The sequence below is a fragment of the Rhincodon typus genome, chromosome 23 (assembly GCF_021869965.1).
Source record: "Rhincodon typus isolate 14 chromosome 23, sRhiTyp1.1, whole genome shotgun sequence".
In the NCBI taxonomy this organism is placed as follows: Eukaryota; Metazoa; Chordata; class Chondrichthyes; order Orectolobiformes; family Rhincodontidae; genus Rhincodon; species Rhincodon typus.
Window position 1 is genome coordinate 47,326,128 of NC_063354.1, and position 26,984 is coordinate 47,353,111.

The 26,984-nt window shown below is 41.7% G+C and overlaps 2 protein-coding genes across 3 annotated transcripts in view; one reads left to right on the forward strand and one right to left on the reverse strand.

Annotated features, from left to right (window-relative positions):
* The window catches only part of LOC109926461 (ADP-ribosylhydrolase ARH1), a 26,284-nt gene extending 21,202 nt beyond the window's left edge, over positions 1 to 5,082 (reverse strand). The window contains exon 1 of the mRNA XM_048610865.1: positions 4,913 to 5,082. The gene's annotated coding sequence lies outside the window, so the exon portion shown is untranslated. The remainder of the gene's footprint in view (positions 1 to 4,912) is intronic.
* Positions 5,083 to 17,638: 12,556 nt separating this feature from the next.
* LOC109938141 (zinc finger protein 239-like) lies at positions 17,639 to 22,061 on the forward strand. 2 transcript variants are annotated; one of them, XM_048610806.1, is made up of 3 exons: positions 17,639 to 17,698; positions 18,065 to 18,198; positions 20,917 to 22,061. In XM_048610806.1, the coding sequence occupies exon 3, from the start codon at positions 21,026 to 21,028 to the stop codon at positions 21,734 to 21,736; it is 711 nt and encodes a 236-aa protein (XP_048466763.1). In that variant the 5' UTR covers positions 17,639 to 17,698; positions 18,065 to 18,198; positions 20,917 to 21,025; the 3' UTR covers positions 21,737 to 22,061. The 2 variants fall into 2 exon arrangements, with proteins under 2 accessions (XP_048466763.1, XP_048466762.1); XM_048610805.1 differs by having other exon boundaries at positions 17,648 to 18,198.
* The last annotated feature ends 4,923 nt before the right edge of the window (positions 22,062 to 26,984 follow it).

The window sequence follows — 26,984 nt, forward strand, 5'->3', positions numbered from 1 at the left end:
GCCAAGCTGCTCCTATGATGCTGCTTGGCCTGCTGTGTTCATCCAGCCCTGCACCTTGTTGTCTTCCTTGCATAGTTGTTGCCTTTTGGTTTTTCCTTCCAAAGTATATGACCTCATACTTCCCAATATTAAACTGCATCAGCCAAGTTTTTGCCCACTCACTCAACCTGTATGCATCCCCTTGCAGATATCTCATGTCTTCACACCTCTTTTTATACGATAAACAAATTTAGACACATTACACCCTGCACCCCACCCCCATCACTTCTCCAAGTCGTTAAAATAGATATAAATAATTGAGGTCTAACGAATGTTTCTTTTGGACTTCACTGCTTGTGTTTTTCCAATGTGAAAAAGACCCAATAATCCCAACTATTTCTTCTGTGTGTTAGCCAATCCTCAATCCAAGCAAATACATTACCTACTTTACCAAGAGCTACCATCTTGTGCAATAAAGTTCCAGCTTAAATTTGAAAATACCTTACATTATCACTGTGCTAAATGGTATCGACGTCAAATAGATCTGGCAACTGAACATTGGGCATCCATGAGATACTGTGAGCCATCAGCAGCAGGAGAATTATACTCCTACACAACGTGCTACCTCATGACCCAGTATATCCCCCATTCCATTACCATCAAACCGAGTGATCAACTCTGGTTCAATGAAAAGTGCAGAAGGACATACCAGGAGGAGCACCAAGTACAACCTAAAACCGAGATGTCAACATGCTGAAGCTACAAAGCAGGCCGACTTGCATGCCAGCAGCAAGTGATAGACAGACCTAAGCCTTCCCACAATCAACAAATCAGAGATATGCCAGATAAAGAGTAAGGCTCTCTCTATTCTTTTAAACTGAAACTAGAGCTCCCCTGATACTGCCCCCATCAAACACTCCCCAGGTCAGGGTCAGCACAGGATTAAATACATAGTCAAACTCCATCTACTCTTCCAATCTGGAAGTAAAGCACTCCGGCCACTGTCTCCATCAAACACTCCTTGGACAAAGACAGCACAGGGTTAGATACAGAGTAAATCTCCCCCTGCAGTGTCCCCATCAAATACTCCCAGGTCAGGCCCAATGCAGGTTTGATGTAAACCTCCCTCTCTGCTATCCCACTAAATGGTTTCTGTGGGTACAGCATAACAGTGATTGTCACTGGACAAATAATCTGATCTGATAACCCATGAGTTGAAATCCTATCATGCCAGGTGGAAATTTAAAGTCATGTGGCAATACCACTGTGCAAAATGGGATCAACTTTGAACACATTGAGTGACTCAAGACTGGACATACTTTCATCAACTTTCTCTGTTTATCAAAAATCTCAATTAATTAAGTACAATCTGCCTTTTACATATCTGTGTTGGTTTTCCTTAATTCAAATTTCTTTAAGTCCCTGGTGATTTTGTTCTCCTGATTATTGTTTCTAAATAAAAACCAAAAGAACTGCAGATGCTATAAATCAGGAGCAAAAACAAAGTTGCTGGAAAAGCTCAGCAGATCTGGCAGCATCTGTGAAGGAAAAATCAGAGTTAACGTTTTGATACATTATTAAACTCGATATTGAGTCCGGAAGGCTGTAGGATCCCCAAGTGCTTGGAGACCCCCTGGATTCAATATCGAGTTCAATAATTTTAGGGCCTAAACTCTCCCATGTCCCAATCCCCTGCCCCACACACCAGGCCTTGTTACAACATAGCCTGCCATTACACTCTACCTGTTATTAGTCACTAATAGTCCCCATTAACAAATATTCACCCTCCCAGCCTAATCATTATCAACTCTTTGTTTGTCCAACTGTTCTTCTCTCTCTTTAGGCTCTATCCTATCATTTACACCCTACCCCATCCCCTCCCCTTTTTTCTGCATATAAACTGACATTTTCCCAACCACCATCAGTCCTGAGGAAGGGTCACCAGACCCAAAAGTTAATTCTGGTTTTTCCTTCAGAGATGCTGCCAGACCTGCAGAGCTTTTCCAGCAACTTTGTTTTTGTTGTTGTTGTATTGTTTCTAAAACTTTACTCACCACTGATGTTAAACAAACCAGCCTGTCATTGCCAGGACTGTCCTTACAGTCTTTCTTGAACATGAGTATTACATTGGCCAATCTCTGGTCCTCTGGCACTAGACCTTTCAATCCATGAAAGATTGGAAGATTATGGCAAACCCTTCTAGTATCTCCTACCCGCCTTCCTTTAGCAACCTAGGATGCAAGCCATCCAAACCAAATAGTTACAATCCATCCAAGCTATGCATAGCTAACCTTTCCTGTACTTCCATTTGCTCAATTTTTGCTCCAGTCATCAGTTCCACCATTTCCATTTCTACCAATCTTGTGTCAGTGTCCTCTTCTTTAGTAAGTGTATTTGTAAAGGAATTGAGTATTCCAGCCTTATTCTGTGTCACTAGGTGTATATCACCCTGTTTGTCTTTTAGATTCTTATAGAGTCATAGAAAATACAGCATGGAAACAGGCCCTTCGGCCCGAACTAGTCCATGCTGACCATGGTGCCCACTCAGCTAGTTCCAATTGCCCACACTTGGTTCATATCCCTCTAAACCCTTCCCATCCATGTACCTATCCAAATGTTTTGTAAATGTTGCTATTGTACCTGCCTCAACCACTGTCTCTGGCAGCCCATTCCATATATGCACCACTCTCTGTGTGAAGAAATTGACCCTCAGGTCCTTCTTAAATCTGTCACCTCTCACCTTAAACCTAAGCCATCTAGTTTTCAATTCCCCATCCCTGGGAAAAAGACTACATGCATTCATTCTATCTTTGTCTCTCATGATTTTATACCCCTCAATAAGGTCACCCCCTCATTCTCCTACATTCCAAGGAATAAAGTCCTATCCTGTCCAACCTCTCCCTATAACTCAGGCCTACTAGTCCTGGCAACATCCTCGTAAATCTTCTTTTTACACTTTCCAATTTAACCATGTCTTTCCTATAATAGAGTGATCAAAACAGTACATAATATTCCAAGTGTGGCCTTATCAATGACTTATATAACTGTTACATAACATCCCAACTCCTCTACTCAATGCTGCGACCAATGAAAGACAGCATGCTGAATGCCTTCTTCACCATCCTGTCCACCTGTGACTTCTGAGATAACAAGGTGTAGAGCTGACTTCTACCCACTTACAATTTACATCAGGTGGGTGATTTCTCGGTTCCATTTCTAATAACAGCCTTTCTAATATTCTGTCTTTACCAGTCTCATTCTTCTCTTCACTTGCCCTTTCAACTTATTATATTTGGCCTAGCTAAGGTACTCACTTGAAGAAATCATATCCTCCTTTTCCCATTATTTGTTTTCCTTTTTTGTCATACTCGGAGCCCTGACTTTTGAGACCCTACCAAATAAATATTGATTAAAAAGATAATATCAGTAATGGTGATAGTAAAACTACCAAATTGTTATAAAAACCTATCTGTTTGATTAATGTCCTTTAGGGAAGGAAATCCGCTATCCTGACCCGATCTCGTCAACATGTGATTCCAGACCCACAGGGGCAGCACAGTGGCTCAGTGGTTAGCACTGCAGCCTCACAGCACCAGGGAACAGGGTTCAATTCCACCCTTGGGCGACCGTCTGTGTGGAGTTTGCACATTCTCCCCATGTCTGCGTGGGTTTTCTCCAGGTGCTCTGGTTTGCCCCCCACAGTCCAAAGATGTGCAGGTTAGGTGGATTGGCCATGCCAAATTGCCAATAGTGGCCAGAGATGTGTACATTAGGTAGATTAGCCATGGGAAATGTTGGAATAAGGTACGGGGTGGGTCTGGGTGGGATGCTTTTCAGACGGTTGGCGTGGACTCGATGGGCCGAATGGCCTGCTTCTGCACTGTAGGGATTCTATTCTGTGTAATATGTTTAACTCTTAATTGCCCTTTGAAAGGCCCATTTAGCTAATCAATTGTACCAAATGGCTACAAAAGACTAAGAGTAAAACCACAACACCCACCATCTTGCTAAAGAACAGACAATTGCAAACTCAACTCAATCAACTCCACTGTAATAGCTGCAGGCTTGTGACAAAACTGAGATAGCTGTCCATCAAGCAACAGTCTGACATTGTCATACACACAGATTTATATCTTATACACAATGTCCCAGACAACAGTATCGCCATCCTTGGGTTTTCTCTGTTCAACCAGACCTATGAAAGTTGGTGAGACAGTAGTGAGGGAGGCCTAGTTGTATTATTGTTAACCTATTAATCCAGTGGTTTACCAGGATGCTGTCTGGATTAGAGGGTATCAGCTATAAGAAAAGGCTAGCAAAACTTGGGTTGTTTTCTCTGGAGCGGAGGCTGAGGGGAGACTTGATAGAAGAGTATAAAAGTAGGTTTGATAGTCAGAATCTTTCTCCCAGAGTTGAAATATCGAAAACTAGGGGGCATGCATTTAAGGTTAGAGGGGGATAGTTCAAAGGAGATGAGGGGGCAAGTTTTTTTTACACAGAGAGTGGTAGGAGTCTGGAATGCACTGCCAAGTATGGTGGTGGAGGCACATATGATAAAGGCATTTAAGGGACTTTTAGATAAGCACATGAATATGCCAACAATATCCATTACAAAACCAGCAACGCACACAAACCTTGACTATATATATCCTCCCACCCTGCTTACTGTAAAGACAAAGGATCATTAGTGGCCATTTCAATCACTTCAAGTGGGATGCCACCACCAGACAGATATTCCCCTCCCCTCCCTTGTCAGCCTTCCGCAGGGACCGTTCCCTCCAGGGCACCTCAGTCCTCTTCTCCCCCACACTCAACACTTCCCCATACCCCCACAGCATCCTCCAATGCAATCTCAGAAGATACTGCACCTCCCCGTTTACTTCCTTACTATCCACAGCCCCAGCGACCCCTTCCAGGTCAAGCAGCAATTTACCTGTACTTCACTCCATCTAGTCTGCTGTATTCCTGCTCACAATGTGGTCTTGCTCTATACTGGGGAGAAGAATGCAGACTGGGCAACCATTTTGCAGTATACCCATGTTCCATCCGTAAAAATGACCCTGAGCTTCCAGTTGCCTGCCTCTTCAACACGCCACCATGTCCCCAGCCAACATCTCTGTCTCAGGCTTATTGCTATGCTTCAGCAAAGATCAGAGGAAGCTGGAAGAACAACATCTCATTTTATGCTTAGGGGCCCTGCAGTCTTCAGAACTCAATATCAAGTTCAATAATTGTAGAGCCTGAGCATATTCTCCCATGTCCTCATGAACCTGCACAAATTAAACCTTGTCATCACATGTGCTACTACCACACATTACCCATTGTCAGCCACTAATGGTCCCCATTAAAAGCCAATCATTCTCCAAGGCTGCCCAAGTGTTTTCTCTCTCTCTCTCTCTCTCTCACCTGAAGAAGGAGCCAGACTCCAAAAGCTTGTGTTTCAAATGAACCTTTTTGATTATAACCTGGTGTCATGTGATTTTTGACCACATCGATAGCACCTCAAATGACTTTATGCAATTAGGCATTACTACCACTGGAGCAGTAGTCAACACAGCTTTTAGGCTGTCAAATACCATCTGACACTCCTCTATCTGCTAAAATTTCCTGTGCTCCTTTAACAGGTCATTCAGTGGAGGAATCACACTGCTAAAATCTGGTATGAATTTTTAATAAAAATCACTCAGTCCCAGGAATTGTACTTCATTGATGGTATGGGAAACTCCCTAATAACTTTGGTTTCCACATCCCTTAGGGTCATTTTTCCATGTCTAGTGATATGGCCTAGGAATGTGACTTGGGTTTTTGTGAACTCACTCTTAGCCAGGTTTATCACCAAGACCACCTCCTGAAGTCATTCAACCAATTCCACGAGATGCTCCAAATGTTCTTTTCATGTGTGACTAAAAATCACCAGATTGTCAATGTTCAGCACACAGTTGGGTAATCCCAAAATGATCTTATTGGTTAGTCTTTGAAATGTGGCTGGCACATTCTTCATACCAAATGGCATGATTTTAAACTGGTACATTTGGTGTCACAAAAGCGGAAATTTCATTCGGTCTTTCACATAAAGGTACCTGCCCCTATCTTCTGAGTAAATCCAGCTTAGAAATATGTTTACTGTCCCACCTTCTCAATACAGAATAGGATACAAATTGAAGTTCATAACTGCATTGACTTTGTGATAGTCCATATATAATCATTGGGTGCTATCTGGTTTTGGCACCATTACTATGGGTGAGCTTCTTTTGCTGCAACTCTTTTCACTTGTGTCTCTCTGATCATGTTTTCAATCTCTTTTTGAACCTGTGCCAATTTTAGAGGTTTAAGCCTATAAGTATATTGCTTAATTGGATTAGCATTTCCTATATCTACATCATGCATAACAGTTTAGTACTTCCCTGCCTATTCCCACATATCTCTCCATGTGATTGTAATGACACTTTCAGGTCAGTTTGATTTTCCTTCAGAAGGTAACTCAATAATTTATCCCAATTTATGACAACATTCTCATTGTCCAATTGAATTTTAGGAATGTCAAATTCAGAATCATCTGGATTTCGTTCTTCACTTTGAGTTGTAATAAGTAATACACCCTCCTTCTGCTTTCCTTCCCCATCAAAATACCGTTTGAGCTTATTCACATGACACACTGTGTGAGTTTTCCTACTATCTGGCATTGTTATCAAATAGCTCACATCACTCAATTTCATTTCGATTTTATAAGGTCCACTAAAAAGGTTCACCCACCACTGGCAGTAATACTGCTGGTAATAGTAATAATCATACTCCCCAGATACCTCCTCCTACCTCACTAGCTCTACCTACCAACTTTGTTTGATTCAACAATACCCACATAGCTGGTGGCCATTTCATTTGTTTACCCATATCTCATATGAAATGAAAAAATGTTGGGGTGGCACGGTGGCTTAGTGGTTAGCACTGCTGCCTCACAGAACCAGGGACATGGGTTCAATTCTACCCTTGGGCGACTGTCTGTGTGGAGTTTGCACATTCTCCCCGTGTCTGTGTCTCTGTGGGTTTCCTCCAGGTGCTCCAGTTTCCTCCCACAGTCCAAAGATGTGCATGCTAGGAGGATTGGCCATGCTAAATTGCCTGTAGTGTTCAGGGATGTGTAGATTAGGTGGGTTACAGCAGGGTGGGTCTGGGTGGGATGCTTTGAGGTTCGGTGTGGACTTGTTGGGCCGAAGGGCCTGTTTCCACACTGTAGGGGTTCTAAGACTTCTACATCCTTTTTGTCAAAACTAGGCAACTCTTGGACATCCTTCAAACCACAATAAAACGAAAATAAACTTGAATGCTACTCAGTGAGTTCCAAGGCAAACAGCTTTTGTAGAAAAATTCATTTCAAATACAGTTAGACCTGCTATGGACCCACTCTAACCTATCTGGAGTCTCTGAAGTAATTTGATTTGAACAAAACCACCACTGAATAAGACAGGGAGAAGCAGCAGCACAAGCACACCACACTCTTCAAACCTCTGCCACTAAGTAGAAGCTATGACTCAAGCCTCAACAGCAACTTTACTGTCTACCCCGGTACACAAGACCCTCCAACCTGGGCCAAGCCTCTTTGTAAATCTCTGACAAACATTTACATAATCCCTGAGTGACAATCACAAATAAAAGTGACAACTTTCTAAATTCTTTCACTGGAAACGTGTTCACTTTTGTTGAAAAGCTGATTGTAATCAAAAGTAGCACCATTGGATTTGTGTCAGTGAGCATTTGTTCATTATATTTGTAATTCAATTGATTTTGAAACAAATCTGACTTCAAAATCAGAGCACAAAGCAGGTAATTATGAAATCCAAGAAGACAACAATGAAACGATGAACAATGGTGGAGATTTGAAACAACTAAAAACAGAAATTGCTAAAGAAACTCAGTAGATCTAGCAACATTTGTGGAGAGCCCTTCACAGTTGCAGCCAGACCTGCTGCAATTTCTGTTCTTGTTTGAAATAGGTGATAATGTTTGGGAGTAGGTGTAGCTCTGAAACAGAAGATGTAAATGATCTATTGATGATTGAGCAGAAAACAATGGAACTTTGGGCTTTTGGTGGTCAATTTCCTTCTCTACTATTCAATTCAGTCTGTTATTTCACTGTGATAAGAGAACCGTGCATTCACTGTATGACTGGCTAGGATATTATTAAACTACATAGGGTGCAAAAAAGATTTACAAGGATGTTGGGATAACAAAGTGTGGAGCTGGAGGAACACAGCAAGCCAGGCAGCATCAGAGGTGCAGGAAAATTGACTTTTCGGGTTCAATCTTTTCTGAAGAAGGGTCCCGACCCAAAACATCAACTTTCCTGCTCTTCTGATGCTGCCTGGCCTGCTGTGTTCCTCCAGCTCCACACTTTGTTATCCCAACATCCTTGTAAATCTTTTTTGCACCCAATGCAGTTTAATGATATCCTAGCTATACCACGACGACCAGAATTGTATGCAGTGCTCCAAATGTGGCCTTACAAATTTCTTGTACACTGTAACATGATGTCCCAACTCCTGTACTCAATGCTCTGATCAATGAGGGCAAGCATGCCAAACACCTCCTTCACCCACCCTGTCGAACTGTGATGCAACTTTCAACAATCTATGTACCTGCACCCGTAGATCTCTCTGTTCTACCACACTCCCCAGGGCCCCACCATTAACTGTGTAAATTCTGCCCTGGTTTGTCTTACCAAAATGCAATGCCTCACATTTATCAAATTAAACTCCTTCTGCCATTCCTCGGCCCACTGGCCCAGTTGATCAAGATCCCATTGTACTCTTAGATAACCTTCTTCACTAGCCACTGTACCACCAATTTTGGTTTCATCCGCAAACTTACTGACAATGCCTTCTATATTCTCATCCAAATCACTTATATAAATGATGAACAACAGCGGACTCAGCACCAATCCTTGTAGTACACCGCTAGTCACAGGCCTCCAGTCTGAACTGTCAAACCAGTTTTGTAATCAATTGGCTAGCTCTCCCGTAATGCTTACCTGCCAGTGACACCCATGTCCCATGAATTAATTCAAAAAATTTATAAAAATTATTTGACTCTCTAGCTAAAATCCCCATCCCCTATGAGCAATGTGAAACAATAATGGTAGGGTCAGTACACAGAATTCCCCGATCCACAGAAGAGGAGAGCAGAGGTCAGGCGTAGTGCTGGGCATGTAGAGAGTATGTGATGATGATGACAGAGGGCTTTTCTCTTAGGTCTACAAAGGGTGGGAATGAGGCAGAGTGGAGTGAGGAATGGAATGGGCAGGTGGACTGAAAGGTTTCATGAACATTTTGTAATAGCCACAAACCCTGAATGGAAACATCTTGATCCCCATTTACATCAAACAGGACAAATGGCTCATGGTTTCCTCCCAGTGACAGGCAACAGGGATTGGCCACCATCTTAATTGGGGTCACTGGGCAGCAGGCTCATAAGCGATTTCCATCTTTTTAGAGGACAATGTTTGGAATGACTGGGAGGAGCTTGCTGCCTATTCTTCAGAACGGAGAAAACTTATCCATCAAGTTGTCTTTGCCTTTAGGAATCAATGTCATGCTGATGAGGGTGAGTGACAGCATAGACAGAAAGAAAAAAAAACAAATCCTGCTTTCCAGATCCCATTACTTCTGCCCCACAAGTTCAAAGATCTGCGGGTCTGTTCAGTAATTTAAAGGTCCAGGGCAGAAACTTATGACCCCGAGTTGACATCATCTTCGAATCGAGGGATTGCTGACCATGACAAGTGGCAAAGTGCAGCAGGAAGCTTGCCCAACCATCCTGGGCCAGGAGCGGAGAATGTTGTGAAATTCTATCCTCGACTGACATGGATGGATTTTAGAAACTCCTTTGACAGGAGGTTAGAAAGGGAGGATTTAAACACAGCAAACTCAGCCCAAGAGAAATGTTTGTCTCTTTTGATTATCTATCATGGCCTAACAGTGATGGATAATCCAAACATAATTTACAGGATATGAGGAGAATTTGGAGACCAAAACCAAACATTCCATTGAAATTTGGACATTGATATTAACAACTTTTCAGTTTAAGCATTGAGTTCCAGGTTGTTTCCAATCCCTGAATTTTTTTTACCTCACTTTCTGCACACACCTTCACCCACCCTGCCCAAAATCTTCAGTCTTTGTAATATAATCCTCATTACAATCACTTAATGGAATCCATCTTCTCTTGATCTACCTTATGTAATCTTTCCAAAATTTCTACCCGTCTTTCAAATCTGCTCTTTGTTTCCTTTACTGCAAAGAGAACAAAGTCAGTTTTTCCAACCTAAACTTGTTCCAAAAACTCCTCAACTCTTTTGATGAACCTCCACATCCTTTCAGGGACCCTCCCCTCCTTCATAATGTGTGGTGATTACTTGTTTACTCAGACCTATATGGTCTGTGTTTGTATGTGATGTCATCATATGCCGACAATTGCATGGTGTCATGACCCACTCTCTGGGGATTTCCTCAACTGTGATATTTTTCCCTACTCCAGTATTTTAATGTTTTTATAGATGGGAACTTTTGTACATCGGTGAGCACATGGGTAACATAAGGCTTGGTGAACACATAGGCAGCAGAGATTGGATCACCTCACTCTTGGAGGTCAGCTGGGATTGTGTAAAGATAATTAAATCCTAACGTAACAAAGAAATGAGAGTTTCAGGAGCAGATGAGCTGAGATTAGATTGGAGTCAGGTGATGTTACTGATAAGTGGTCTAAGGCGCAAATTTAAGAGGCTGATTGCAGCCACTGAGGGGGATACGGACAATGTTCTTCAATTCCAGAAAAGCTTTAATATCAAGAATACAATTGACATTATGTGGAGGCCCAGGGTGATGTCAGTAAGGACTGCTTGCACACAGTTTGGTGGAAGCTTCTCCCAGATTTTCTTCAAGATTTTAAAGGCTTAGATCCGTCAGAGGAGCTCCCAAAAATCAAAGAACGTTGTGTTGATCTTGCAAAGCAAGTTGGATTTGAAGAAGTTGAGAGTGAGGATGTTGAGTCCAACTGTGAAGACCTCTGTACAGCTGATCTACAACAAGTTGTCACTGAGGGGGAAGTGGAAACTGGAGATGAAGAAGATAAAGTCCAGAATGCACACAATTTACAGACAGACAGTCAGTCAATGTCGCATTTTATCAATTCCTACTTTAGAAATAAAACCAGTCTGACTCCAAACTAAAACACAAACAGACTCTAAATAAGGCCTCCCACCTAACATGCATTGTCTGACCTGAAATGTCACCTCTTTTTTACACTTTTTTTAAAACCTTTAGTTCTCTCAGGACAGTGACTTGCAAGGAATTCAGGGATTCACATGTACATATTAATCAATTAAACCTTCTAAGTGATTGAAGATTTAACAGCATCTCAGATTTGTTTAATACATCCTGATCAGTGGTGTGACCCTTTGATCTTTTACTTACAAATTCTGTGTCTAATACTACCTCTCCCACTAACACCTGAAGAAGGAGTGAGGCTCTGAAAGCTTGTGTTTTCAAATAAACCTGTTGGACTTTAACCTGGTGTTGTGTGATCACAAAGTTGGACTTACTTTGTGGTTACTGGCAAGTACCTTTGTCAGAAAGAGCAAAAGAAGTTTCTGTGTTTGTAACCCCAAATGGCCTGTATCAATTTAAAGTAATGTCCTTTGGAATGAAGAATGCACCAGCCACATTTCAAAGGCTAATGAACAGAGTTGTGGCAGGGATTGACTAATTGTGCCGTCTATACAGATCACTTAGTGATCTTTAGCCATTCATGGAAAGATCACATGGTGCATTTGGCAGAGCTTTTTGAGAGACTATGGAAGGCAAAATTGGTCATAAATTTGGCAAAATCAGAATTCGCGAAAGCGGAAGTGACGTTCTTAGGACACAACATTGGATACAGGTGGATGACACCAAGGAATGTGAAGCCAAAGGTCATCAAAGAATTTCCAAGACCATCATTAAAGAAGGAGGTGTTACAACTTTTGGCACTGAGTGGATTCTACAGGAAATTTGACCAAATTTTAGCAGTGTGGTGATGCCACTGATGGATTTGTTAAAGACGAACATGAAATTTCAGTGGACAGAACAATGCCAGGAGGCATTTGAGAATTTAAAAACAATGTTAACTGCCGCACCAGTTTTAGCCATGCCAAATTTCTTGAAAGCCTTTGAAGTCGCTGCTGACACCAGCGATGTAGGGATTGGAGCTGTGTTGTGGCAGGAGGATGATTGTGGAATTGAAAGGCCAATCGGTTATTTTTCAAAAAAACTCAATATTCACCAGAGAAAAAAATTCAACCATTGAAAAAGAGTTATTGAGTTCAATACTGGCCTGACAACATTTTAATGCTTATGTTGCAAACAATGCATCAGAGACAGTTGTGTACACTGATCACAACCCATTGACATTTTGGAAAGATTTAAAGACAAGAACACCAGACTATTTCATTGGAGTCTTATGTTACAAGCATTTAATTTACAGATTATATATGTTGCAGGTTGTGAAAATGTTATTGTGGACGCATTACCATGGGTTTAAAAGGAAAATGTGTATATAAGATAGAAACAGTACAGTCCAATGTTATATATGTATATAGAATTAGATGAAATGTGTAACTCTAGATTAATGACATATGGATCTAGTAATAACGGTGTTAAGATTTAAAGAAAAAAATGAAGCCATCTTTTCATCATGATGCTTCGTTTTTTTGCTTAGGGGGAGGTGTTGCAAAGCTGGGTAGAGTAATTGTGGATTGGAAGGCAAGATATTAGAATTTGATGTTTCTAAAATAATGGAGGAGAAGAGTGCTTGGTCCCTTTAAAAGATGGTGTGTTTTTTCTAGGCTTCGAGATTAACACAAAATGTGCAGGTGCACAGACAGCTCCTGAAATTGAAACATTCTATCAAAAGGCTGTGTGGTTAGGAACCCAGGCGGTAGTTTGTTTTGTTATTAAGGCAATCAGTTTGAAAATCAGCCAATTAGTTTAAACCAGGCACTCAGAAACTAAAAATCAATTAAATTTAAATCTGATGGTTTTGACAACCTAGGGCCAATCCTATTGTAAGAAATTAATAGGTCATCAAGAGTATAAAAGACAAGGGCATTTGAAAATCAGTGTGAGAGCAAATGCCATCTAATAGAGGTAACAGCCCATTAGCTAAAGAGAAAAATCACTGGCTCGCACAGAATTCCATAAGCGCTGATTAAAGGTACATCAGCATTCTTAACTAATATTCTTCACAAAAGAATTCAACTGAGAGAGGCATTCCTGATACAAGAATTCAACGGAGAAAGGTGTTCCTGACTGAGGATCAGCAGAGAGGGCACAGAGCATTCTGGAAGATGTATCCTGGCTGTAATTTTGAGAGATTAAGTTTTAATTTATTTGATTGTTATTTTGGTTGATATAAGTGGGACTTTTATATATTGGGCAGCATGCCAATAGAATTTTGTTTGATTCAGGATTATTTAGTAGTTAAAGGGGAATTGTTTGGTTTGTTCATAGTTCTGTTAATTTGTTCATTGTTAGAGTTAGATAAATAAATTGTTACTTGTTGATTATAGAGTGAGTGAAACAATTTGGTTTTATTTAACCACTCCTTTATAATAGATTGGGAGGTGAAAGACAAGTTATACCAGTTTTCACCCTTCTTTTAACAGATTATGAGGCGAAGCGAGCCTCTCTGGGCATTTTGGTTTCAGTTATCAGACCTTCACTCCATAAAAATGAACATTGAAGGAAAAATCACCTTTCACATTGAGGAGAATCCATATATGTGTTCTGTGTGAGGATGAGCGTTCAGCTGCTCATCTGGCCTGTCAAGACACCAGCACAGTGACACTGTGGAGAAACCGGAGCAATGTTGGGAATTTGGGAAGGGATTCATATCCCCTTTCGAACTCATCAATACAGTCACACTGGAGAGAAGACATTGACATGCTGTGTGTGGGTAGGAAGGGATTCACTCAGTCATCCACCCTGCTGAGACATCAGCGAGTTCACACTAGAGAGAGGTTGTTCCCATGATCTGCCTGTAGAAAGGAATTCACTCGGTTATTCATCCTGCTGGAGCACCACACTATTCAGACAGGAGAGAGACCATTTAGTTGCTGTGAGTGTGGGAAGGAATTTACTCAGTCATCCACCCTTCTGTACATCAACGGGTTCACACTGGAGACAGGCTGTTCACTTGCTCCGAGTGTGAAAAGGGAATTACTCTGTCATCCAATCTGCAGAGATATTGGTGAGTTCATGTTGATAAAAGGCATTTTAAATGTTCAGACAGTGGAACTGGCTATAAAATTTCTGATGTCCCAGCAAAATTGCTCACACTGAGGAGCGACTGTTTGGGTTCAAACACTTAATAAACACCAGCAAAATAAAGACATTAGGGAGAAATTTTCTGAAGAAGGCTCCAGACCCGAAACGTCAGCTTTCCTGCTCCTCTGATGCTGCTTGGCCTGCTGTGTTCATCCAGCTCTACACCTTGTTATAGGGAGAAATTATTTGCCTGATCTAAATGTGGGAAGGGTTTCACTCAGTCTTCCTACCTTCTTGGACATAGCAATTTCATAAGAAACAAAAGCAATTGCATTTTGCTGCTAATCACAACTAGACAGCACCACATACATTGGGGTCTCTTTCTGCTGATATTAATATATTACAGCCTAGTGACAGTGTTAATGTTCCAGATAAAAGCCAAATAACTCAATTTTATGCTAAGATATACAATATTGAATTGTTTGATTACATTTAATTTTTTTGAAGGATTTCCCCTCTTCCATCTTTGAATTTCTACAGTGCAGATCGAGGCTATTCAGCCCATCAAGTATGTACCAACCTTCCAAAGAGCATCCCACCCAAACCCATTGCCCAACCCTATGTTTACCATGGCTACCATACAATCTAGCCTACACACCCCTTGACATTTCAGGGCAATTTAGCATGGCTAATCTACTAACTTGCACATCTTTGGTCTGTGGGAGAAAACTGGAGCACCTGGAAACCCACGCAGGCACTGACCAAATGTGCAATCTCCACACAGACAGGCACCCAAGGTTGAAATTGACCCAAGGCCTCTGGCACTGTGCACCATGCCATCTTAATGTCCAAGTACTATGAGAAGCTCAAGGAGCTTCTTTATCACTAAGACCATCCAATTACCTGTCTCTGCTGCATCTCTTTTTCTTTCCCTCCACCCTTCCACACCCATTGAGCCAAATTCTCTCTAAAGAGCCTCCTTGAGCCACAGAAGAACCCACTTTAGCTTCCCTCTCATCTACTCACATCTGCTCAGGGCTCAACTTGTCCATGAGAGCACCTTTCTGTCCCATTGAACCTCTACTGTCTAAACGGTGAGTCACCTGACTTCCCTTTTTGCCAACTTTGTTAACTATTCTCTCTCTCCAAGCCCTATCCCACAGTCCTTTTAAGATTACCATCATCGCGTACTCCATAAACTCAACCTTGTTAATCATTATTCTTTCAGGGACATTAGTATTATCGGCAAGGCCAGAACTTGTTGCCCATGCCCAGCTGCCCTCGAACTGGGTGGCTTGCTCACCTGGTCCAGAGGCATGTTAAGAGTCCACTACATTATTGTGGATTTGAAGTCACATGTGGACAAGGCCAGCAGATTCCATTTCTTAAGGTGGATTTTAACAATAATGGTCACAATCATAGACGCTGGCTTTTTATTAAAGCAAAATACTACAGATGCTGGAAATCTGAAAAGAAACCAGAAAGTGCTCGAGAAGTTCAGCATGTCTGGCAGCATCCGTGGAGAGAGAAAAACACAGTTCACACTTTGAGTCCAATGACTTCTTTAGAAAAGGGATGATGTGGAGGTGCCAGTGTGACTTGGGTGGACAAAGTCAGAAGTCACACAACACCAGGTTATTTGAAATCACAAGCTTTCAGAGCGGTGCTCATTCATCGGGTAAAGTGGAGGGAAGCGCACAGGCACAGAATTTATAGGCAGAGAGACTGTTGCAAGATAATTCCAAGTAATGTCGATATGCGTGATCTTCTTGGAGATCCTCTCCACTCTGAGCTGGCAGTTTGTGGTGTCGATGGTAACCATGATGTGGATCTTGCAATGGTCTCTCCGCCTACAAATTCTGTGTCCGTGCGCTTCCCTCCACTTCACCTGATGAAGGAGCAGTGCTCCAAAAGCTTGTGATTTCAAATAAACCTGTTGGACTGTTGGTTGCGTGACTTCTGACTCAGAAAAAGGAGTCACTGTACTCGAAATATTAACTCTGTATTTCTCTCCATCTGCTATGCTTCTCCAGTACTTTTTTTTTGTTTTTATTCCAACTTTGTATATACCTGATTTATTAATTGAATTTAGATTTCCATAAGATCATAAGAAATAGGGGTAGGCCATTTGGTCCCTCACACCCGCTCTGCCATTCAATAGGATCACAGCTGATCTGACATTCCTCGCCTCCACGTTCCAGTCCTTTCCCCATTCACCAACCATCATGATACAATTTGAATATATATTCTCTGAAGATGAACCTGGAGCTCTGAATTACTAGACCATTATACATATAGACCGCTATATATAGACCACTATACATCCACCATGTAAGTAATCAGAGTTTAGTGAATGCCAGGACGCTGAATAAATTTTAGGAGATAGCCAGATTATTAATTAGTAATGGGTTGTAGGATTATGGACAGCGGGCAGGAAAGTGGAGTTGCGGCCAGATGAGATCAGCAATGATTGTATTGAAGGAAAGCAGGCTCTAGGGGATGAATCCTCCTGCTTCTAATTCGTATGTTCTTTTATGTCACTTGTGATTCTACAGGAACTCCGTTATCCACCACTAACCAGAGGGAGAGCAAGCTTGTCGCCGTCTCAAGGCAACTATTCAGGAAATAATATCGATCAACAAACGATCAGACCGCAATCGGCTGCTCACCCGACAAACTTGTGAATTCTACGATTCTATGTAACTGAACTTTAACAACAAATATTCTGTTATCATTCCATCACGACTATTCTTACGGAGAAAAATGATGTCATGGACACGATGGGCTGAAGCGCCTGTTTCTATGATTTCATAAGTCCTCCTAATTATAACAGCCTTTCTGAATAAGATCGAGTGAAAGCCTTATGGTCCATAATCATAGCTCACAGAGGGGAAGAAAATCATCTGCTCATTCCAATTAAAAATCTGATCAAATAGCGGAGCAGAACCATGGCAGTGCTCAGTTATTAACTAATTGAAACAGATTCATTGGCAAGATTGGTTTGCTGCTCCATTAATGCAGGGTAGATTTGCCGGGAGGTAGACTCTGATCTTATTCATTCTGCACATCAGTTTGCGGGATCTTCTTCCCTTCCCTAGGTTTGGACACCGATTAACTAAGAGTCAGTTTCTTACGGGACGTGTTTCTCCAATCCCTCCACTGATTTCACATCCATTAAACCAAGGAAGGCGCTCCGAGAGCTCTGAGTCTTAATGAAGTCCAACTCATAAACTGCAGCTCCGTATCAATGGGGGCAACGTGGGCGAGAATACAGGAACATGTGGTCAGCTGGTCCTCCAACCAATCGGAGTGAAGAAGGACGGGGCCATTAGGCAACTCGACCATTCCGACTGGAGCTTCTGCGCACGTGCAGTGGCACAGAGTCGGAAGTCTCGGACGAGTGCGAGACATAATAGGATAGTAAGGTGGGAGTGACAACGGAGAGCCGGAGAAAAATGGAGGCAGTGTGGGATTAGAGGTTTCATGAATATCCAATATAGGCCACTAGACCTGAATTAGAATTTTCCGGTCCTGCCTTCGCAGCAAATAGGAAAACGGCTTGGGCCTCAGGCAATGACGGGTCCTAGTACAGTCGCCATTTTTATTGGGTGCAATATTGTGCTAGTTGTATGCCTGGTCGCCATCTTCTTAGGGGGCAGGGTACATGCGCAGCCCTCGTTTGCTAGGGGGTTATAGGGAGGAATTACACATAACGAACTCAGATCAAGCGATTTATTTACTTGTTCTGGATTATTGTCCTTCACTGGCAGTGAATTTTTTTTCTTGTAAAGTTATTTTATAGGACATTGAATGTGAAGGATATGCAGATAGGAAATTCAAACCAAACAGCACATCAAGATCTGACAGTCACTTGATTCATTAGGATCCGACTTACATCATTGGCTTATTTGGACGAAAAAAAAAGGTTTGTCTGTTGTGTCGCTGTATCAAAGAAATTTTGCACATCTGTTTCTTTTCAAAACACGAAATATGCATCCTCTACTCCTTGTGACATCATGTATCAGAAACCGTTTTCTTTGTCTACCTTGTCTAACCTTGTTGAAATCTTGAATTCTCTACCAAATCTCCCCACTCCTTTCCTTCGAGCAGAGCTATGTCAGCTGCTCCAAATCAACCTTGGAAGTGAATTTCCCCTTTTCCAGAAACTGTGGCTTAGCAGTAAGCAGTGCTGCCTCACAGCGCCAAGACCCAGTTCGATTCCACCCTCGAGACTGTGTGGAATTTGCACATTCTCCCGCATCTATGTGGGTTTCCTCCCGCGGTACAAAGATGTGCAGGTTAGGTGGATTGGCCATGCTAAATTGCCCATAGTGTCCAAGAATGTGTAGGCTAGATGGATTAGCCAAGGGAGGTGCATGGATAGGGTGGGTCTGGGTGGAATGCTGTTTGGAAGGTCAGTGTGGACTTGTTGGGCCTGTTTCTACACTGTAGGGATTCTGTGAACTCTGGTAAATCTCCTCTGGGTTCTGTCATGGATCCTCACATCCTCCCTGAAGTGTGGTGACCTGAACGGGACAGAATACTCGAGTTATGGCCAAATCAGAGCTTTATGAAGTATTAGTATTTTTTCTGTGTTTCTATTTCTGAATCTCATGATCCCATGAAAGTTAGCTCACTGTTCTTCCACTATGACCTAGCATCTTTTAAACACAGGGACAAAAACAAAGATGCTGGAAAAGCTCAGAAAACAGAGTTAACGTTTTGGGTCTGGTGACAATTCCTCAGAACCTTTTATGGATATGTGCACATTAGCCCCCAGGCACCTGTGAACTTGCATGCTCTTTCAATCTGTGCCATTCAGTATATGTTAATTCTCCCCCAATGTGCCTCTCAAAATGCATCACCTCTGTGCATTCCAAATAGGAGTCATATTCATCTCAAAACATTAACTCTGTTTCTATATCTACAGATGCTGTCAAACTCCATTGAGGTTTTCCACCACTTCTAGTTTTTAACTTAATGTGAGGGATATAGTTCTGGAATTTAAAAAGACTAGGAGATGATTTGATCAACGTTTTCATTCTATTAGTTGAAACTGGTAAGGTCAATAGGAACTATTTCCATTGTTTGGGGAAGGCCATGGCTGAAAACTGAGCTGAGCCTTTCAGGAGCAAATGAAGAAACACTTCTCCAGGTAAAGTCAGAACAGATTTGGAAATGTATTCATGAAATGGAAGTTCATGTGAGGCCAGTATTAAGTTTAAAGTTGACATTGATAGATCTTTGTTAACAGAAAGGGTGAAGAGGCAAGGGTCACAGGTCAGCCCTGACCTCATTATGTGGTGGGACAGGCTCAAGTACCTAACTGGCCATCTCCTAGAATCTTAGATGGAAGGAAGCATTTCAACCCTTTATGCCATGCTTTCTTTCAAAGAAGTCATGTTTAGTCTCTCTCACACATTTCTTTTTACAACCCTGTTATGTTCTAGCTCTCTTTCAAAATTAGATATAAAGTTTCCTGCACCTTTTTCTGGTCAAATATTGCTGATCCTGACAATGCTTTCTTGCTAAAAAAAAAATTGGTGAATTCCACACTGAATCTAGAAGTTTATAAACTGAAAGGTGAGCTGCTGTTCCTTGAGCTCCCATTCATTCAAATAGTATAGGAACCTGAAGATTAAGAGGTCAGAGTTGGAGTGGACCATAGAATTAAAATGACAAGAGACTGGAATCTCAGGATTCAGCTCGCAGACTGAGCAGAGGTTGTTCCATTAAGTGATCACCCAGTCTGTGATTGCTGTTCACAATATAGAGCAATCCTCATTGTGAGCACTGAATACTGTAACTAGGCTGCAAGAAGTACAAATAAATCACTGTTCAATTTCAACTGTGCAAATCTTGAGAACAGCCTGAAAGAGGGTAATTTATTGAAAGGGTAAATGCTACAAAATAAGACAAATTGATTGCTAGGATATGCAATTCTTTTCCAGTTACAGGATTTTTAAATATCAGCAGAAATAAACTCCAACTGTCAGAGTGAACACAGTTTATTCCTGGATATTATTTACAGCAAAATCCAACCCCAGCTGTCAATGGTAAATTTGTTGCTATCCACTTAGGTCGGATGTTTGAATAAATACTTTCCAACACTCTGAACAGTAAATAGTCTGTCTCGAGTTTGCTGTGTCTTGGAGGTAACACGCCAACAAAACATTGGAGAAATTCAGCAGGTTTGCCAGAATCTGTGGAGACAGAAACAGAGCTATTTCTGGGGTTCAGAAAAGAGTCTGATATGACTTTTCTTCAGAACCCCAAGAATAACTGTTTTAGTCTCTGCAGATTCTGGCAGACCTGTTGAGTTTCTTCAGCATTCTGCCTTTGTTTTAGATTTCCAGCATCCAGCCACAATATTTTAACCTTATTCCTGTGTCTTGGATTTTATGGCTTCACCGGGTACCAGTTAACTTGTCTTTCTAGATACGAGGAGGTTGTAGGTTTTAGGTGGTCCTGTCCAATGTAGTTGGGGAAAATCTGTCAACTTTTCTCATCATTTTTTTGCACTTACTATCCATAAAAGACCCAAGTCTGGTGCGGCTCCAGACTCTGGATGGTGAAGTAGTTAGTTTTTATGATAATCCAGCTGCTTTCTTAGTCATTTTTCTTTTATTAATTTGTTTTACAGGGTATTGAAAAACGAAGATTTTGACATTAGAAATTCAAACCAAACATCACGTAAAGACCAGGCTAAAGTGCTCCATACATCAGGACCTGAATGTCATTGGATTTTGACTATGGAAAGCAAGAACACTGTTCACAGTGGGGAGAAAACATACACATGTTCTGTGTGTGGACGAAGATTCACCCGATCATCTGGCCTGTCCAGACACAAAGTCTGTCACAGTGAGGCAAAACTGTGGAAATGTCAGGACTGTGGGAAGGGATTCAGTTACCCGTCTGAGCTGGAAGCTCATCGACGCAGTCACACTGGGGAGAGGCCATTTATTTGTTCCAAATGTGGGAAGGGATTCATTCAGTCATCCCACCTGTTGACACATCAACGGGTTCACACTGATGAGAGACCTTTTAAATGCTCTGACTGTGGGAAACGTTATAAAAGTTCCAAGGAACTGATGTCCCATCAAGGTGTTCACACCGACAAGAAGCCATTCAGGTGCTCTCACTGTGGAACTGGATTCAGACGATCATCTCAACTCACTGTACACCAGCGCATTCACACTGGAGAGAGGCCATTCACCTGCTCTGAGTGTGGGAAAGGATTCATTCAGATATCCAACCTGCAGAGTCATCAGCGAGTTCACACTGGGGAGAGACCATTCATCTGCTCAGTCTGTGGGAAAGGATTCATTAATTCATCCAACCTGTTGATACATCAGCGAGTTCACACAGGGGAGAGACCGTTCACCTGCTCCACCTGTGGGAAGGGATTCATTCGATCATCGCACCTATTGAGACACCAGCGAGTTCACAAACAACTACATTGATGTGGTTTTGCTGTGATTCACATCTAGGACTAAATCATATTCTTTGGTGCCTGTTTTGACTGAAGTTAATAAAGCGCAGACAGTCAGAGGTGGACTTAAGTCAAAGAGATCAGCCTTCCATTAAATAATGTATCAATATTTTTAATGTCTTTAATAGAAGTTAGATTTCATTCCAAGAGTTCTCTCCCTCTCTGATCTCCACCATCCACACCTCCAACAATAAAAAGAGTCATAGGGTCATACAGCAAGGAAACAAACCCTTTCGTCCAACTTGTCCATGCCGACCGACTTTCCCAAAGTAAACAAGTCCCATTTGCCTGCATTTAGCCCGTGTCCCTCTAAACCTTTCTATTCATGTATCTGTCCAAATGTATTTTAAATATTGTAACTATACCTGCATCTACCACTTCCTCTGACAGTTCATTCCAGATCTGAACCACCCTCTGTATGAAAGATTTGCCCCTCAGGTCCCTTTTAAATCTTTCTCCTCTCACCTTAAAATTATTCCCTCCAATTCTGAACTCCCCTACGCTAGAGAAAAGACCTTTGCTATTCACCTTATCTATGCCCTTCATGATTTTATAAACAGTTATAAAGTCACTCTTCAACCTCCTATGCTTCAATGAAAACGTCCCGTCTTATCCAGCCTCTCCTGATAACTTAAGCCGTCCAGTCCCAGTAATATCCTTGTAAATCTTTTCTGCACCCTTTCCAATTTAATAATATACTTCCGATAGCAGGGTGGCTAGAATTGTACACAGTACTCCAAAAGTGGCCACACCAGCATCCTGTAGAACTCAACATGACATTCCTAATCTGAGCAATAAAGGAAAGCATGCCAAATGCCTTCTTTAGATCATTGAATCCCTGCAGTGTGGAAACAGGCCATTCGGCCCAACAAGTCCACACCGACCCTCAGAACATCCCACCCAGACCCATGCCCCTAATCTGCACATCCCTGAACATTATGGGCAATTTAGCATGGCCAATCCACCTAACTTGCACATCTTTGGACTGTGGGAGGAAACCCAGGCAGACATGGGGAGAATGTGCAAACTCCACACAGACAGTCGCCCAAGTGTTGAATCGAACCTAGGTTCCTGGTGCTGTGAGGCAGCAGGGCTAACCCCTGAGCCACCATGCCGCCCTAAATCACTCTGTTTACCTGTGATGCAATTTTCAAAGAACTATGTACCTAAGTCTCTCTGTTCAACAGTGCTCCCAAAGGCTCTCCCATTAACTGTGTAAGTCCTACCCTTGTTTGTGTTTTCACAATGGAACACCTCACATATACCTAAAGTCCATCTGCAACTCTTTGGCCCAATTGATCAAGATCATTTGGCAATTCTAGATAACATTACTCACTGCCGACTATATCACAAATTTTGGTGTCATCTGCAAGCTTCCTATGTTCTCTTTGAAATCTTTTATATAAGTGACAAACAACAGTGGACCTAGCACTGATCCCTGCTGAACACTGCTGGTCACAGGCCTCCAGTCTGTAAAACCATCCTTTACTGCCACCACTCTCTGTCTCCTACTGTCTAGCCAATTTTATATCCAATTGGCAAGGTCTCGCTGAATCCCATGTGATCCAACTTTACTAAACAGTCTACCACGCAAAATCTTGTCAAAGGCCATACTAAAGTCTGAGTAGACAATGTCAAATGTGAGAAGCTCAAGGAGCTTCTTTGTCACTGAGACTGAGAGAACTTATTTAGCTACCGTGCTGTCGCTGTCTCTTGCCCATGTCTACCAGGCCAAACTCTCTGAAGTTCTTCCTTGCCTAAGCCCTGAACTCACACCTTTCTCCAGTTTCACTCCTGTCTCCGGTCATGCCCTGTTGGAGTTCATGACCTGCCGTTAGCTCCTGTGACACTATTCACAATTAACCGCCAACCAGCTAAATTTCGCACGCTAGCTAAAATAGAAGCCATCTTTGCAAAACCAAAGTACTGAAGATAATAAGAGATTTGACATAAAAACTAAAAATAATAGAGAAACTCAGCAGGTTTGGCAGCATTTGTGGGGAAAGAATCAGTGTTACCATTTTGACCAGTTCTGAGGAAGGGTCACCAGACCTGAAACATTAACTTTGATTTCTCGTCACAGATACTGCCAGACCTGCTGAGCTTTTCCAGCAATTTCTGTTTTTGTTTCTTATTTACAGCATCCGCAGTTCTTGCAGTTTTTATTTACAATTTTGAGTTCAGTATGACAGTTCTTTGGAAACGTTCTGAAGAGTCTCATTGGACTTGGTTCTCTCTTCACAAACCTGCTGACTTTTTCCAGCACTTTCTAATTTTATCTCTGTTAGCTGATATTCCTAACAGTTATGACTGGTTCAGTACTAATCTTTTCACTTTCTTACTGTCATCACCCATCCTAAAAGAATCCTGACTTCAGTCTTTGCAAATTACCATCCTCTCTCTAATCTCCCTTTCCTCTCCAAAGTCTTCAAGAGTCTATTCTTGTGTGATGTAAGATGTGAGATTAATGCATATTAAAATATTTATTTTTGAGTTGTAACTTTTAAATTTGAACAAGTGGCACACAGTTTTGAGTGTCTGAAACATTGTAAGAGAAAGTCTAAAATAAAACAAAGAACAGCAAATACAGGAGATCTGAAGGTAAAACAGAAATTGCTGGTGAAATTCATCAGGTCTGGCAGCATCTATGTGGAGAAAGTGGATTTAGCGTTTCAAGTCTGGTGACTGTTCAGAAGTGTTTCCCATTTTAGCCAAAATAGAGGCTGTCTTTGCAAGAGTGAAGTACTGCAGATGGTGACCTGCTGAGTTTTGCCAGTAATTCATTTTTTGTGAAAGATTTCCTGGAGAATAATTGTTTTTATGTATATTGCCAGATTTTAACAAGCAAACAAACTAAACAGGTGTGCATTCAGCTTGTGCAATGTAGAAGGTCAGTGATTTCTTTTTCACCTTTGATTAGGGAAAACACCCATTGCTTGGGGGAGAATAAAAGGTTTTTGTTTAGTTTCAGTTGGCTGCAGGGTTTTTGTCTGAAGCTGGAAGAGTAAAGCCAGAAGTGCAGGCCAGAAGCTAGGAATAATGCGGCGAGTAACTCACCTCCTGCCTCCTCAAAGCCTGTCCACCATCTACAAGGCACAAGTCAGGAGTGTAATGGAATACTCCCCACTTGCCTGGATGAGTGCAGCCCCAACAACACTCAAGAAGCTTGACACCATCCAGGAAAATGCAGCCTGCTTGATTGGCACTACATCCACAAACATTCACTCCCTCCACCACCGATGCTCAGTAGCAGCAGTGTGTACTATCTAAAAGATGCACTGCAGAAATTCACCAAAGATCCTCAGACAGCACCTTCCAAACCCACGACCACTTCCATCGAGAAGGACAAGGGCAGCAGATACATGGAAACACCACCACCTCCAAGTCACTCACCATCCTGACTTGGAAATATATCGCCGTTCCTTCACTGTTGCTGGGTCAGAATCCTGGAATTCCCTCCCTAATAGCATTGTGGGTCAACCCACAGCAGGAGGACTGCAGCGGCTCAAGAAGGCAGCTCACCACCACCTTCTCAAGGACAACTAGGGATGGGCAAGAAATTCTGGCCAGCCAGCGATGCCCACATCCCACAAATGAATAGAAAAAGAAAGTTGCTCGAGAAAGGGAGAATATAGCTTAGAATTGCAGGTTACCTTAGTGAATATAATTTTGTTAAAGTTCTGGATCAGACATGTTTGGTTAAAAACTCTAAAGAGGTTATTTGAAACTAGGCAAATTTAAGCTTGTGTGGAGTTTAAGTTTAAGAATCTTCAAATATCTGTTATATGTAAATAATTTGGTTTATGCTGTTTTATCATTTCTTTTGCACAATCTGTTTTATTGTTAAAACCAAATCTGCAACACTGCATGGTTACGTTTCAGTGAGACCAGCTTATTAAAAACAAGAAAATCAAAATATGATATATAAAGCCAGATTGGGTGGCTCGGTGGTTAGCATTGCTGCCTCACAGCGCCAGGGACCTGGTAGAGTTTTAACTAAACATGTCTGATTCCAAATGGAATTAGAGAGTTCAGATGCCTGATGACTGGCATAGACTTGCTGGACCGAAGGTCCTCCTTCTGTACTGTAACATTCTATATGACTCTAAAGAAGCTTGTTAAAATCTGCCTCTCCAATCTAAGTTTTGACAATCTTTCAAATGCTGCTTTATGAAACTCGTGTGAAGTACTTTGGGATGTTTTATGATGTTAAATGTATTATAGAAATACAAATTGTTCCTGTTTCACAACAATCAGTTTGTGCAAAGTAAAATCCATGAACAGCAATCAGATAAGTGACTGGTTCCACATTATGGAGCTGGAAACAATTAGGACTGCTGGTATATTTAGTCAGTTTAGCTATGTCTCCTAAATCCACAGTTTCATCTCTCACTGACCTGTGAAGTATGACAAAGTGATCGAGACAGTCAGAATGACTCAAAGTAGAATTTCTGAAGCAGGAATGGTAAATATTTTATCCCCCAAGAGTCTGCAATCCCTCAATCACTGATAGCACTGGGGAAATCTTTGTCTGATTTGATGTGTCTCAGGAGAGCTGTCACTGGAGTGATGGTGATGCTGTACCAACGATATCCTGGAATCTTTAATTTATAGTTTTTACTAATCCTTTAATTATTGTTATGAATTAGATGTTCAGAAATCAAGATTCCAAGCAGAAAAAACTGTGGTCTTCAGTTTAAACTAAAATAGAGAAAAACAATTCATTCAGCACCATGTAGCACTCACAAGATATACTGCAGTAATTCAGCAGGCCTCGTACCAGGACTCCTTCATTGATACCTTCCAAATCAGTGACCACTACAACTTAGAAAAACAAAGGCAACAATGCACAGGAACACAACGAACTGAAAGTTCCTGCCCAAATCACTCCTCATCCTGAATTGATGGTACAGACTCCACAACACAAACAACCTCCTCTTTACTGTACGGTTCTATGATACACCACTGTTCCTTCACTGCTACTTGAGTCAAACCCTAGAAATCCTTTCCTAACAATATTGTGGTTGTATGTACACCCCAACAGTTGCAGGAGTTCAACAAGACAGCTCACCACCACACAGTCCAGGACAACCATCAATGGAACATAAATGCTGGTCTAGCCAGCAACACCCACATCCCATGAACGAATAAAACAAACACTCAGGCTTTGAAATAACAAGGTGTAGAGCTGGACGAACACAGCAGGTCAAGCAGCATCA